This window comes from Diceros bicornis, chromosome 8 (assembly GCF_020826845.1).
Source record: "Diceros bicornis minor isolate mBicDic1 chromosome 8, mDicBic1.mat.cur, whole genome shotgun sequence".
NCBI lineage: Eukaryota > Metazoa > Chordata > Mammalia > Perissodactyla > Rhinocerotidae > Diceros > Diceros bicornis.
This window is the reverse complement of record NC_080747.1, coordinates 44,122,000-44,137,532: the sequence shown is the minus strand read 5'-3', so window position 1 is coordinate 44,137,532 and position 15,533 is coordinate 44,122,000. Positions and strand designations below refer to the sequence as shown.

Below are 15,533 nucleotides of genomic sequence, written 5' to 3'. Positions count from 1 at the left end.
TAATCTCACTTGGGCACTATCTTGTTACATCAAATTAAGCAGCTGTACTAAAATACAGACTCTCAACACCAGAGATGTCCGTACAGAGTGGCTAGTCTACTCACTTCATTTCACTAGAAAGGAAACAGACATGCAGCCACGGCAAAACCAAAAGTAAATTCCAAGTCTCCTACCTCCTAGTCCAGTGCTCTTTCCAACAGCATCAAGCTTCCTCTTCTACTCAGCGTGTGCTCAAACTGAAATCCCCAGTACATAGCTGGAGCCACGACTCTTGGGCACGGCAGTGTTCAAGTGTTCACATTTCTTTGGGGTAAGGGAGGCTGTCACACATCCAATCCGTCCTTACCGGCAGATCTTCCTGTGGCACAACCCCAGCGTCACTCCCTGTCCCTCAAATATTTCCCAGCTCCATCTTCCGTAGAGAGTAACATCAGCACTTCTTTTCTCTCACTCAAGGTCAAGCTGGCACCCACCCACCTAGACACTGCAGTACTTCACAGGCTCTAGATCAAACTGACAGGGTTTTGAATGCTGGTCCCACCACCACATGCCCTCAGACAAAGAACTGAGTTTCAGATTCCTCATCTATAAACTGGGGACAAAAATAAATTGGGGACTTTGCAGGGTGATACAATAGTGAGAGAGAATTGTATGTAGAGGGCCTGGTTATGGTTGGGCTGAATGCCCACATCACTCATCCGGGCTCTAATTACAGATGTTGTCAGATTTATGCCTATATTATTATTTCCCTTACCTTATAAACTCCTGAGGAAAGATTCTGCTTTATTTTGTACTCCTCAGAGCACACAGCGTACGCAGCTGAATAGACGTCTTATTCCCCGACTCTTAACAGGCGCACCAGTTACTATTTACTAAACACTGATATCTACTCAGCACTGACAGTGTGCCAAGCACTGCGCTGAGCTCTTGCCCTTCATCATCTCACTGACTTTCACCTTCGTCATCCCTCGCACCTAGCCCCGGGAGAACAGTGTGGGGTGAAGTGGAGAGGGTGTGGGAGCTGACTGCCTGGTGTTCAGTCTCTGCTCTGTTACTGTGTGTGTGGCCTTTGGAAAATCACTTAACTCCTCTGTGCTTCAGTCTCCTCATCTTAAAATGGGGACACAAATAGTTCTTACTTCAAAGGGTTGTTTTAAGATAAAATGAGAGGATGTTAAATATGTAGAACACTCAATGAACATAAGCTACTGTGAGCTCAATAACTATTGAGTGAATCTAGAAAATGTTCAAGAATGTCCATATGAATGACTTTTAGCTAATTCATCTATGCATTCTAAGCGTTGGACTAGAGAAGGGTCAAGATAAAGTCTCTGTCCTACCCTTACGCAGCTTGCCTTTCAGGTGGATAGACAGATAATAAACAAGTAAATAATTTCAGACAATGGTAAGTGCTAGGAAGAAAATAAATTAGCATGAGGTAAGGTAAGAAGGAAGGGGGTACCCAGTTTAGGTAGAGTAGTCAGGGAAGCAACTTCCAGAGAAAATGATGCTTTAACTGTGGAAATGAAAGACAAGAAGTTGCCAGACATATGATGATCTGAGAGGAGAAGAGGGAATGAGAGAGGAAGGGCATTTCAGACAGAGGACACAGCAAGTGTAAAGGCCCTGAGATGGAATAAAGTGAAAGGCCCAGCAAGACCATTGGTCAGGGTGGATGGAGGGCAAGGAGCCAGGGAAAGGACAGCAGGATTTGTGGTCAGGCCAGGAGTTGGCTTTTATTCTAAGACCAACAGGAAGAAGCCCCTAAAGGATTTTGAGCAGGATGATGAATAGCATCTCCCTCTAAGGGATAATCAGAACATTATGGCTGTATTATGCTCTTTAAAGTTTTGTATTTTACTGTGTTCTGTAGAACATAAACCACGCTGCTCATGTTGCCTTTTCAAGCTAATAAATGGGATGATCCAGCCTGTGCTCCAAGCCATCTGATGGGGAAGGCCGCCATCTGCTGGGAGAAAGCCATTCACGATTAAAGCCATTCTTCCCTGATGGTGAGGAGGCACTCCTACACTGGGAGTCCCATTGCAGGAAGTAAAGCATTTTGCAACATGATGAAGATGAAATATCAAAGTACAACTATTCTCCACCTTGCCCTCTTCCCTGCCTCCTAAGGAGCCCATGTTTGAGCTGTTCAGCCTCTAGTCCCTGGTTGTACCTAATGGGGTACCCCTGACTACAAAGAAAAAGCAGGGAGCAGCTCTCAGAACAGATCTAGGGGGAAGGGGAAGAGACGGTTAGAGAGGGGCGAGCTGGAGCTTGAGAGTAACAGGAAAGGTATTTGCAAGGAGCAGCTACCATGGTGACAGAGATTTGAGAAGAGAAATGCCTCAAGAACATTTTAGCAGGTTTTGCTCTGTGTTAGATGGTAAAATTCCCTTGAAGAGACTTCAGTAAGACCTACATTACTTTCCAAGGCTTTCTGAAGTAAAATTCATGCTTATTTCAGGGGGACTATTGTTTTGAAGACTAGTCTTAAAGTACTCCAGTTCTATACTAGGTATGACTATGTGATACCTACAAACACTGGGATGTTCTTTGACATGAGATATTAAGCAAGATGATCTGTTACTACTGTTTACTCTTCCTTGCTCCTCTCCTAGGCATAGCTCCCCACTGTGCTCCCCACTGCCTTAGCTCAGGGTCATCTGGCAAGAGATGGGAGAGCAGGAGAAAGGACGAGGAGACAGCGGCAGGAGGAGTGCAAGCCCTACCACCTGGTTAAAAAACAACAACAATAAATCTGGGACTTTAATGCAAACTAGAGCTCAAAAATGTCAGATCTTCAAGCTAACTATTAAGCTGTGCCTCCTCTCACACCCCTAAGTCTGTACTTTTGTGACTTATTTTTTCTAATTTCAAATCTATTTTTCATGTTCATTTTCACCTGATTTCATCTGTGTGAAGATGGCACAGGCAACGGGGAGCCACTAAGAAAGGTGGATTTATAACTCACATCACACACCAGGATCAAGTCAAAATGGATCAAAGATTTAAATGTTTAAAAAAAGACTGTGAAATGGGGCCGGCCCGGTGGCGCAAGTGGTTAAGTGCGCGCGCTCCACTGCAGCGTCCCGGGTTCGCCAGTTTGGATCCCAGGCGCGCACCGACACACCGCCTAGCAAGCCATGCTGTGGTGGCGTCCCATATAAAGTGGAGGAAGATGGGCATGGATGTTAGCCCAGGGCAGTCTTCCTCAGCCAAAAAAAAAAAAAAAAGAGGAGGATTGGCAGACGTTAGCACAGGGATGATCTTCCTCACACAAAAAAAAAGACTGTGAAAGAAAACACATGGGTGAATTCCTTCATAACCTAGAAGTAGAAAAGGCCTTTCTAATTATGATTCAATACAGAAGCCATAAAAGAAAGGATTGATAAGTTTTACTATAAAAAATGTTTTTACGGCATAACCAAAAATATAAAGATAAGCAAAGACAAAGAGACTACCAACAAACTGAAAAAATGTCATATGTATCCCAGACAAAGGGCTAATCTCCCTGTAAATAAAAACTTAGCAAGTCAAAAGGAAAACAGGCAAAGGACATGAAAAAAATACATATCAAAAAAGATGCTTAATATCACTCATGTAATAAGATAAATGCAAATTAAAACTCAGTTGACACACCAGTTTTTTGTCTATTAGATTTTCAGAAAGCCAAAAGTATGACCACACACTACAATGTTGAAGTTGTGAAGAAATAGACACTTGTACTGCTGGTGGGCGTACAAAATGAATCAACTCCCATGAAGGGCAATGTTACGAAATCGAAGTTACCCTCCAGTAATTCCACTTTTGGAAATTTATTCTACGGATATGCCTGCACTTGTACTAAATGATATTTTGTACAGGTTTATCTATTATGGCATTGCTTGTAATAGCAACATCCTGGAAACAATCAAGAGGTGTTAAATTAGTAGTGGCACATCTATGTAATGGAACATGAGGCAGCTGTTCTCTTAAAAAATGAGGAAGCTCTGTATGTGCTTATATGGAAAGATATACCGTCAAGTGAAAAGAGTGAAGAACAGCATAGCATATGCTACCCTTTAGTAAGAAAGGGGGAACACACACACAAGCTTGTATAGTATTGTCTTGTATTTATATAAAGATACATAGAAACTAGTAAAAGTTGTTACCTGTAAAAGGCAAGAGAGGGGACAGGATGGGAGTGAGACATTTCCTTGTCATCTTTTTGTGTGTGTGTGTGTGTGTGAGGAAGATCAGCTCTGAGCTAACATCCACGCTAATCTTCCTCTTTTTTGCTGAGGAAGACTGGCCCTGAGCTAACATCCGTGCCCATCTTCCTCTACTTTATGGGGGACACCTCCACAGGATGGCCTGACAAGCAGTGCATCGGCACGCGCCCGGGATCCAGACCAGGGCCGCCAGCAGAGGAGCGCGCACTTAACCACTACGCGCCACGGGGCCAGCCCCTCCTTGTTGTCTTTTAATATTGTTTTGGTTTTTTAATCATGTGAATGCCTTACAAATTTCAAAACAGTTTTAAGTTAAAAAAAATTTTCAATCAATATGATTTCCCTCCATACTCCCACACTTGCCTGAGATCCTGTTTCTTTTAAATCACTTTCTTAATCCTTTATAAATCCAGAGTAAATACTTTGGGTTCTGTATACTTGAGATTCAACATTTAGTCTCTATTTCAACCTATTTTAGGTAAGTAGCTTTAATGAGTACTTTGGGACTGTTTTTTTTCTTAGCCTTTCTTCTTTTTTTTAAAAAGAGGTTAGCATTGCCATTTAACTCAGAAAAATGAAGTGACTGTCCCATCGGCCACTCCAGTCCACTTTACTTAGTTGCTATGGATGTGTTATTGTTATGGACGTGTTCAGCCTCCCCAGCCACATTAATAGTCCTTCAAAGATGGGATCCATGTCTTACTCATCTACAGCTCAGTGTCTACACCCTGAACAGGGTAAGTGCTCAAAAAATTTAACAGTGACAGTGATGATTAGGTGATAACACATTAGTAAGGTGATTTACAAATGATAGGACCTATTCTATAATAGAAATTTTAAAAATTTGCAAACAACCAAACTGCCATGTCTCAGTCATCTACACATCCCCATAGGACACAGAAGATGCCTTAGCAGATGCTCATTAAATGTTAGATGGAGCAATTTTTATTGAGTGAGCAGAGACATGGTGACATGCTGACTAAATATTGCCTATTGCTTACACTATTTTACATAAATATTATATAAATATGCTTGATGCTTATTGAGCTTTACTAAGGAAATTAGCACAAAGACTTATTGGAATTTTTAACAAGAAAAATCTAGAAGACAATTGGGGCCAGCCTGGTGGCATAGTGGTTGGGTTCGCGTGCTCCACTTTGGTGGCCCGGGGTTCACAGGTTTGGATCCCGGGCGCAGACCTATGCACCACTTATCAAGCCATGCTGTGGCAGGAGTCCCACATGTAAGGTAGGGGACGACGGGCACGGATGTTAGCCCAGGGCCGATCTTCCTTAGCAAAGAGGGGAGAATTGGCAACAGATGTTGGCTCAGGGCTAATCTTCCTCACCAAAAAAAAAAAAAATCTAGACGACAATTGAGAAGATAGGAAGCTTTAAAGTGGTGTTTTCTAAAGCAGAGTCTGAAAACTTTTTAGAGAGAGTCTTATCATCAAGCTACTTCAGGGGGGCTACTTTAGGATAGCTACTTTAGGATACCTCTAAAAGGTAGGCTTTTCCACCTTTTAAAAACATGGGCTGATGGGCCGGCCCCGTGGCTTAGCGGTTAAGTGCGCACATTCCGCTGCTGGCGGCCCGGGTTCGGAACCCGGGCGCGCACCGACGCACCGCTTCTACCGCCATGCTGAGGCCGCGTCCCATGTACAGCGACTGGAAGGATGTGCAGCTATGGCATACAACTATCTACTGGGGCTTTGGGGAAAAAAATAAATAAATAAAATTATTAAAAAAATAAAATAAAAAAATAAAAACATGGGCTGAGGAGCCATAAAAAAAGACAAAATTGTTCCATGTGCAACAACATGGATGGACCTGGAGGGTTATGTTAAGTGAAATAAGCCAGAGAGACAAAGACAAACACTGCATGATTTCACTCATATGTGGAAGATAAACCAACACACGGACAGAGAGAACTGTTTGGTGGTTACCAGGGGCAAGGGGGTTGGGGGGTGGGCACAAGGGGTGAAGGGAGGCATTTATTTGGTGACTGACAAACAATAATGTACAACTAAAATTTCACAATGCTATAAACTATTAAGACATCAATAAAAAAATTAAAAAAAAAAACAAACATGGGCTGAGGAATTAACTAGGAGCCAATCCTGGGAAAACAATAAGCATCTAGAGAAAGGGAACCACACACGCAGATTCTGAAGCAGGAGCAAGTATGGGATTGGCCATTTAGAGGAAAAGAAAAGAAGCCCGTATAACTGGGGCAGAGTGGTAGGAGGTGCAGTCAGAGAGCCCGGATTGCTCTACAGACCCCTGTAAAAAGTTCGGGTTTATCCTAAGAGCAGTGAGAAGACACAGGAAGGACTATATAGTGAGGGAAAGATGTGATCTTATTCGGTTTTTACAATCCTCACTCTGGCTGCAGCTGCAAAGAGATTGCAGGGGACAAGAGTAGAAGTAGGGAGACTACTACTCATATAAGAATCCAGGTGACGAATGACCATCATTGGGATGAGGGAAATGAAGGAATTCAGCAAATGTTCTGGAGAGAAAACTAAGAGAATCTGCCTTGGATGTATTGGATTTGAGGGCAAAGAGAAGAAAGAGGAATCAGGGAGAACTAACAGATTTTTTTTTTTGGCTTGAGCAACTGAATGCTATCTTCTGGAAGCATCCAGTTGGAAGACTGAGGGAGGAACAAGACTGGGAGAAAAATCAAGACTTCTGTCTCTAAGCATATTACATTTGAGATGCCTGTGATATATCCAAATGGAGATGTCCAGTAGCCAGCTGAACACATGAGTGTGGGCCTCAGGAGAAAGAGCAGAGCTGGAATATATAAATTTAGGAGACAGCAGCATAGAGAATCTATTTAAAGCCATGAGTGTAGATATGACCATGTAGGGGGGAAAAGTGTAAATAAAGAGAAAAAGGGTCAGCATGGAGCCCTTTAGAGCTCAGGAAAACAGGGAGGACTCAGCAAATGAGAGATGAAGCAACCAGTCAGGTAGGTGATAAACTGGGAGACTGTGATGTCATAGAGGCCAAGAGAAATAGGTATGTTTCAAGAAGGGAGTGGCCAAATGTCTTAAATGCTGCCAAGAGGTCAAATAAGATAATAATCCTAACACTACTAATAATAATGGCTAATATCTACTAAGTACTTACCATGTACCACGGTCTGTTCTAAATGCTTTACAGGTATTAACTCATGTAATCTTCTTAACAACCCTAACAAGAGAGAAGGAACCATTGGATTTGGTGACATAGTGGCTGAATGAGAGCTCTTTCATTCGACAGTAATTGCTAAATCCTGACTTGTTCCAGGCACTGCTTGAGGCATTGTGGATGAAACAGTGGAGAAGACAAAGGTTCTGCCCTCTGAGAGCTTAATGTAAACAGTAAACAAACAGATACATAACAGTCAGATTAAGTGTTTTAAAGAAAATGAGTAGGCCAAAGAGTGTTCTTTTCACAGAAGTGACAAATACTGGAGGGAAGTGTGTCCTGGCAAAGGAAAAAGCAAGTGAAATGATTGTGAGGTGGGAGCAAGGAGGCCCACATGGCTGGAGAGTAGAGATGGTAGGGACATGAGTTTGGGGAGGCAGGCAGGGGCCAGATCATGTGGGGCCTTGTAGGCCTGCTAAGGATTTTAGATTACAAATTACTTGGGATGAGAACCCCCTCTGGAGAGGTGAGAGCAGGAGAGTTGCACATAATGTATGTTCTAAGGAATCCCTGTGACCACTATACGAACAATGAATGGGGGTAGGGTGTGATGGGGAAAGAGGGGAAGCAAGAGCCAAACTGGAAGCGACTGCAGTGGACCAAGCAAGAGAAGACAGTGGCATAGAAAGATGACGAAGGTTTAGACGTTAAGAAATGGCCATAGTCGTGATATATTTCAAAATTAGGGTTTGCTAATGGTTTGGAGGCAGGGTGTAAGAGAAAAACAGGCGTCAAGAATGACTCCAGGGTTCTTGACCTGAGCACCTGGAGGGATGAATAGTGGTGTCATTTGCGGAAATGGGCAACAACTGGGGAAGAGCAAGTTTAGGTGTGGAAGAAAGAGTTCAGCTATGGACACATTAAATTTTACCTGCCTACTAGATATTCAAGTAGGGATGTTAAATAGACAATTGGTTATACAACTCTGGAGCTCAAGAGAGAAGCTGAGGCTAGAGATAATTTGAGAAGTCACCAGCATACAATTAAAGGCATGGAACTGATGACGTCACCCAAGGAACAAGGAAAGTTCTAAAGAATCTGAGAGAACTGAGCCATCACTCACTTCAACCTAGAAGGTGGGAAGTGGAGGATCTAGCAAAGGAAACTGAGTTAGGATGAGGTAGGATGACAAAGTAAAGAAAGACTTCCAAGGAAGAAGAGTGAATGTGTCAAATGAGTAAGACGCGGATGAAGAATTAACCAGTGAATTTGGCAAGGCAGAGGTCATTGTGACCTCAATAAGAGCAACTTCAGCTAAGCAGACAAGACCAAAGCTTAAGTGGGCTTTCAAGAGAATGAGAGGAGAGGATGCGAGGATAATGACTTATAGACAACTATTTTGAGGAATTTTTCTCTAAACAGGAGCAGAGACATAGGAGTGGTACCTGGAGGGGTACGTGGAGTTAAGGGAAGGTTTGTTTTTTTTAATATAGGAGTTATTGCTGTGTGTTCATGTGCTGATGGCAATGAATAGGACAGAGAGGGGCTAATTTTAGGAACAAAGGGCTTAAAGTTAGATGGGATGGGATCCAACATACAGGTTGAGAGAATGGCCTTTAACAGGAACAAGAACCGTTCATCCATTATTAACAGGGGAAAAGGTAGAGTATATATGTTCAGATGCTAGTAGTTTGGTAGATTCCATGTTGGAAAATGAATTGACTGGGAAATGTAGTATGATTGCCAAGTAGCACTGAGAGCCCACTTGAAGTTCAAGGTCATGCATTTAAAGATCAGTAAGCATAGTTATTTGTTTTTCTCTTGTCATCATCTGTTTTTCAAGTGCAGGCAAGAAGGATAGAGGACGAAGCAAGAGAGTTAAAGACATTTGCAAGAGAGTGATTCCATTGGTGGACCATGGACTACAAAGTGAGTAAGGAGAGCCAGAAGGATATAAGGTAGTGATATATAACGAAAAATTAATAGCATCAATGGGTTAGAGGTCCCTTTGAAGCTGAAGAATTGATAGAGGGGGTACAGGAGGAATGAGTGAGCTGGAAAGATAGGACATGGTTAGAGACTGCAGTGCTTGAAACGGAGATTTTGGAAATGGTACAGCAATTGACATTGTCAAAGGCTAGGGTAGTGGGTGCCTAAGATGGGGTGAAGGACCCTTCATTCAAAAGTGAGGAGGTGAAAGAACTGAGAAGCCAAATGGATCATCCTCATGGATACTGAAATCTCCATGCATGATGACAGGGTTGGTGGTGGAGAGAAAGGCAGTAAACTACAGCAGTTTCAGTGGAGTGGAGGGGAAAGAAGACTAACTAGGTAGGTTGAGGAGAGAATGACAGGTGAGAAAACGGAGTCAGTGAGTATAGACAACTCTTGACAAATTCTGCAATGAAGGAGAGCAGAAAAATAGTGGCAATGGTGAGAGCAGGAGGGGTCTGACGAAGACATAGGGTCAAGGGTTATTTCAAGATGGAAGATTCTAGAGTATATGTGTATGCTCATGGGACTGATTCATTAGAAAGGGAGAAATTGATGCTGTGAGAGAGAGGGGAGAACTGCAGGAACAAAGTTCTGTAGGAGACAGGAGTGAAATTCAAAGCACTAGTGGAGGATTTTGCTTTTCATAAAAAGAGGCACAATTCTTCCCTGAAATACAAGAAAAGACAGATACATTGGTGCAGATTTGGGTAAGCAATAGGTTAGTGGTAAGAAAATAAGGAAGTTCATGACTGATTGCTTCTATTTTCTAGGTAAAGTGTGAGGCAAAGTCTTCAGCTATTTGGGGGTCAAAGGTGTGAAGACTGGAGAAGAGTAAAGAAGACATTTAACCATCTTCTCAGAAATTAGGAGAACTAACTTATGAGGTGAATAAAGTGGGCTTGCTGGGCAATGCCAAGCGATCAATTGAGAGTTGTGGTCATGAAATTGAAAGAAAAGCAGTCAGTATGATTGCGTGATTTTGTACAGCAAGAGTCAGCTGCTCAGGTGTAGGCAGAGGGAGGGAGGGTGGTTGGGTTTAACCAGGGTTGGGGTTTTGCCAGGAGAAGTATGGTGGATAGCCAAAGAGCCAATGAGGAGGTGGAAGATGTTGTAAGTGAGCAACTGAAATGACAGACCAGGCCAGCCCCGTGGCTTGGCGGTTGGGTGCGCGCGCTCCGCTGCTGGCGGCCCGGGTTCGGAAGCCCGGGCGCGCACCCGACGCACCGCTTCTCCGGCCATGCTGGGGCCGCATCCCACATACAGCAACTAGAAGGATGCGCAGCTATGACAGACAACTATCTACTGGGGCTTTGGGGGAAAAATAAATAAATAAAATCTTTAAAAAAAAAAAAAAAAAAAGAAATGACAGACCATAGAATCCAGGCTGATAAAGAAAAGTCAAGGAGAATATGAGATAAAAAGTGGTCAGTCAAGGGACGGGAAGTGGATAAAGAACTGTTTGGGGTGGGGTCATCAGTGAGCTGGTGTGGTCAGAGCAAAGGATGTTTATACATTAGCCCTGTTACCTTGGTGAGGACTGAGCATATAGTAAGCACTTAGTAAATGTACTCTTTGAATTCCTGCTCAATGAGTGTTTTGTTACTACAACTTTTACAATGTAATGGTAGCATTTATTGACTGACATGTGCCAAACACTGACAAAAATATCCTCCTTTCAAGGATCATTCCCTTTAGTTGGGGAGAAAGATAATGATGTAACTCACGATCTTAAGTGCAACCCAGAGGAAAGCAATGACTAACTGTAGAGAAGAATTAAGAGGGGCTTCAAAAAGAAGTGACAGTGGGTAATCAAGCCAGCTAGGAGGTCATCAGGTGGAGAGAGGAGAGAGCGAAGAGATTCAGTTTCTCTCATTACCAGAGTCTCCATTTCCCATCAGAGTCTCTTGAGGTCCAAAGATAGGTGACTGCAAAGCAGCAGGTAAATGAAATGACAAAAGACATCTTACTTTAGAACAAAGTGAGCTCTTGCATGCAAACCTTCATATTAGGACCCCCAGTTCTGGCTGGGGCAGGATTGCTCAGTGCCTCGGAGGGGCCCCGACACCTACCGCTCAGGGAAGACAGCCGAATCCGCGGCGGGAATCTGGTCACCAGAGACGGGGAGATCATCACGGCGGCGCTGGGAAGCACCTCGGCTTGGTGGGGCTTGTGGGGCTCGCGGAGAGCACGGGGCCCCTGGGGCTTACGGGGCTCGCGGAGCTTGCGGAGCTCGCGGCGCACATGGGGCTCGTAGGATTTGTGGGGCTCACGGGGTTCGCGGGGCTCGGTGATCTCGTCGGACTCATCGGCCTCTTCACACTCATCGGCCTCCTCGGGCTCTTCCGGTTCCTCCCGCCCCTCAAACTTGTTGTGCACGTCGAGGATCCTGAGTACTAAGGGCTTCTGGCGGGCTTCGAGGCCAGCGGATATGTCTGTCGTGTCACGCGCATCGGACAGCGCGGATGAACCCGAAAACTCTGGGTTCTCCATTGGTCCCCAGAGGCCCCGGCTGCGCGCAGCACCGATGATCGCTGCGCCACACCGGGCCGCTGTTCGCCTTCTGCGGGACAGGAGAGGGATGGGGGCCGCCCGCGCCCCGCCCCAGCCGACCCCGACACGCCCCGCCCCGACCCCCACGCGCCCCGCCCTGGGCGCCCCGCCCTCCCGGCACGTTCCCCGGTTGCCAAGGGGACGCGCCGCGCGCCGCCTGGCGGAGAGGAGCTGGAGGCTCGTCCGCGGAGAAAGAGGGCGGGCTCCCGACCGGCTGTTCCGCGCGTTCAGGGTGAGGACCGTCGCGTGCACTCCGTTGCCGAGGCTCTGAGGCAGAACACATCAGCTTACAGTCTAGTTACAGCACCGCTCCGACTGCAGAGCAGTCAGAGGTTCCGTAGCACAGGCTCTCCATAGGCCTTTGTCCCCTGTTCGTCCAGGGAGGGGATGCCGAGATTGATAAAATTCTAAGGTCCTGGATCAGTAAGACTGATTTCCACCAGTTTCTAGTAAATGCGTGACAATAGGAAGGAGGGTTGTGGGAGGAGGGCGACACCAGTATGTCATTTGGTCCAAGCTTAACTTTCAGGAAAAGTCTCAAATTTTGGTTTTTTACTTTATTTCCACATGAAGTTCTACACGCAGTCACAAAGAAACACTGACAGGATTAAAAGAAAAATATATTCATCTACAACTTGTGTCTCATTACAGGGCACACTGTCTACTGAAGTGCACTATAAATCATTGTTTTTTTAAATCCTGTAATTATCTTGTGAACACAACTTTTAGTGCAATGTATTTGTGTGTATGTGCGTGTGTGTATTGATAGCATTAATTTGTTAGATGTGATATCTTTTAAATACAATATACCAGAATTTTTATAACTCTCTTTGTGGCAACCCCCCTCTCTTTTTTTTATCATTATTGTTATATTATAATATTATAAAAGGTATGTGGCCTGGACATCTCTCAATTTCTTTCTTTCTTTTTCTCTCTCTCTCCCCGCCCCCCCCCCCTTCTTTCTTTCTTTCCTGAGCTAACATCTGTGCCAATCTTCCTTTATTTTGTATGTGGGATGCCGCCACAGCATGGCTTGATGAGTGGTGCGTAGGTCTGCTCCTGGGATCCAAATCTGTGAACTCCAAGGCAGAGTACTGGAACTTAACCACTACAGCACCGAGCCACCCTCTCTCAATTTCTTGAGGAGTGCTTTCAGCTAATTTTCATGGCCATGATGGTGTGGCAGAGGAGAAGAGCAGTGGTAGCATTTCAGTGATGTGTTTCTTTTCGAAAGAAGAGACTAGAGGTGTTAAAGAAGAAGTCATCTGCCCAAGTATGTGGTAAAGCCAAGTATACTTTTTGCACCCTACTGAGTACTCCTTAGATGTTCTTTGTCTCATAGATGCAAAAAGTTAAAAGAGAAACATTTTGGATTGTGGATGTCACCTGGAGTGGAACTAGAAGAGAATGCAATGTGTGAATCAGGAAATCTGCTCCCTCAGACACACCTTGGTATAGACATGGGCAGTACTGTATGGAAATTCAAGAAGTATCTCCCAGAAACTTGGGAAAAGGAGAAATAAAGCTATCCAGAGAGAGTTTTAACTCAACATGTAAACAATTAGGGAAGAGTTACCTAAATTCACCTCAAAGAGGCAGGATGGCTCCCAAATCACTACAACTAGTCCACCCCTAAATGGAATGCCTTCAAATAGCCAAAGAATGTGTCAATCAGAAGAGGAGCTTCAGCCCACAATGGCTGTACAGAAGGATATCCATGCTGAATATCTGTCTATCCTAGCGGCTGTGTTCAAAACTGCAGAGGGGAGAGGGACTGAAGCCAACAGACTGCAAAAGTTACAGCCGGTTCTTCAGGCTCTCTTGAGATGGATGTTGTGGCCTGATACATCAACAGATCCATGCTCACCTGGCAACTTTCTGACATGACCCAGCTTCCCAGGGAGTCTGCTCACTGGGAGAGATTAGGATCACACAGAATGCATTCTAATTCACATCACAGCTATATATTGGCATTCTGATTTTAAACACTAACCTCATGCATCTGACTTACGTTTTTTCTGGGAGAAATTTAGGAATCAATCTTGATTCTCTCTTTCCCTCACCCCCCTCTCCACCTCTAATGCATCAGCAACTCCAGTTCATTCTTCAAATATGTCTTTAGTCCATGCTTTTCTTTCCGTCTCCCATCACCATGCTGGTCTAAGCCATTGTCATCTCTCGGGATTCTGCAGTGGCCTCCCAACTGGTGTTCTGACCTGACCTACCTCCAGTCGTGATATTCTAAACTGTTTAGAATAAATCTCAAGCTTTGTACTATAAGTTGCCCCTGGATCTGGTTCTTGCCTCTCTCTCCAGTCCCCTCTGGGCTGCTCCACCCTTGCTGTCTACATTCCAGCCTCCCTGTTCTTCTCTCACATGTCAAGCTGTTTCCCATTTCAGCTCTTCCTACACCTGTCCCCACTGGCTGGAGCCCACTTCTACCCCTTTTCACATACCGGCTCTTTTCTATACTTTAGGGCTCAGCTTAAATATCACCCACTCAGAGAGGTCTTTCCAGCCCACAGTAGTTTTAAAAAATCTTCTTGCCTTTATTTTCTATGTCAGATCTTTGCTTCAACACAATTTGTAATTATTTCATCTGCTTTTTTATTTTTGTGTATGCCTCCCCAGCAGAATGTAAGCTCCTTAACAACAAGGACGTTTTCTGTCCTGGTGGCTGGTGTATGCCCAGTGCTGAGCACAGTGAATGACCTTGGTTAGCTGTCATTGTTTCTGTTTTCCTGCCTAGCATTCTTTCCCGCTTCTAAAAGTAGAATCCCTCCTTTCTGTGGGGAACACATTCCATATGGTTTGAGGGGGCTAATCCTGCTCCCCTCCCCCAGTCTGGGCAATATTTCCACAAGGATTGGTTCAGAGATGAATATGTGACCTCAGCAGAGCCAATCAGTGTCCCTCTATGAGATCTGCTGGATGGCCGCTTTAAAAGAGAGGGTTCATTTTACTCTGGGATCATGAGCTATATGAATGTAGGGTTGGTGTTGACAGCAGTCCCTTGCAGAGGGAATCTGAGAATGAAGCAAAGCAGAGGTTAGCAGGGCCAAGAGATAGAAAGTCTTGTTATCTTTGAACCCCTGAATCCACCTATGCCCAGATTGTCCAGTATGATGAGCCCAAAAATATTCCCTTTTTTGACACACACAAATTTAAGTTGAATTTCCATCATTTTTAACTGAAAGAATTCTTGCACATTTTCTGGCACATAGTTGGTGCTCAATAAATGTTGACTAAATGAATAAATGAAAAGACAGATCCATTCAGTGTGCTAATTAAACCCATAGTTTCTGTGCCTGGAAGGCTGGCAACAGATGCCAGATTGTGGTAAGTTCTCCAAGGTAATGAATGCCACCCTGTGAGGCCTATTGGGAAGACTACCAGCCAGGCAGCCTCTTTGACAACAGTCCAATTTGTCTTGGCTGAGTGCCATTTCTCGTAAAACCCCTGTGACATATACCTCTCTTGCTAGCCTGAGAACATTGCAAGTCCCTGCTTTAATCCTCCTCGGCATCAAGCAGTGGCTGCCATGTTGGCACTCAGTAGCTGTTCACTGAAGGAAAAACTCCAGCCACAACACTTATTGCCAAAATGTAGAAGCTAAAATCAGAATGTGAGCAAAACA

General features: G+C 44.4%; 1 protein-coding gene across 1 annotated transcript in view; it reads right to left on the bottom strand.

The window, feature by feature from the left end:
- The window catches only part of SPMAP2L (sperm microtubule associated protein 2 like), a 60,711-nt gene extending 48,842 nt beyond the window's left edge, over nucleotides 1-11,869 (bottom strand). Inside the window, exon 1 of the mRNA XM_058547142.1 lies at nucleotides 11,416-11,869. Coding sequence (XP_058403125.1) covers nucleotides 11,416-11,836 — 421 coding nt within the window. The 5' untranslated portion in view covers nucleotides 11,837-11,869. The remainder of the gene's footprint in view (nucleotides 1-11,415) is intronic.
- Between the last annotated feature and the right edge of the window lie 3,664 nt (nucleotides 11,870-15,533).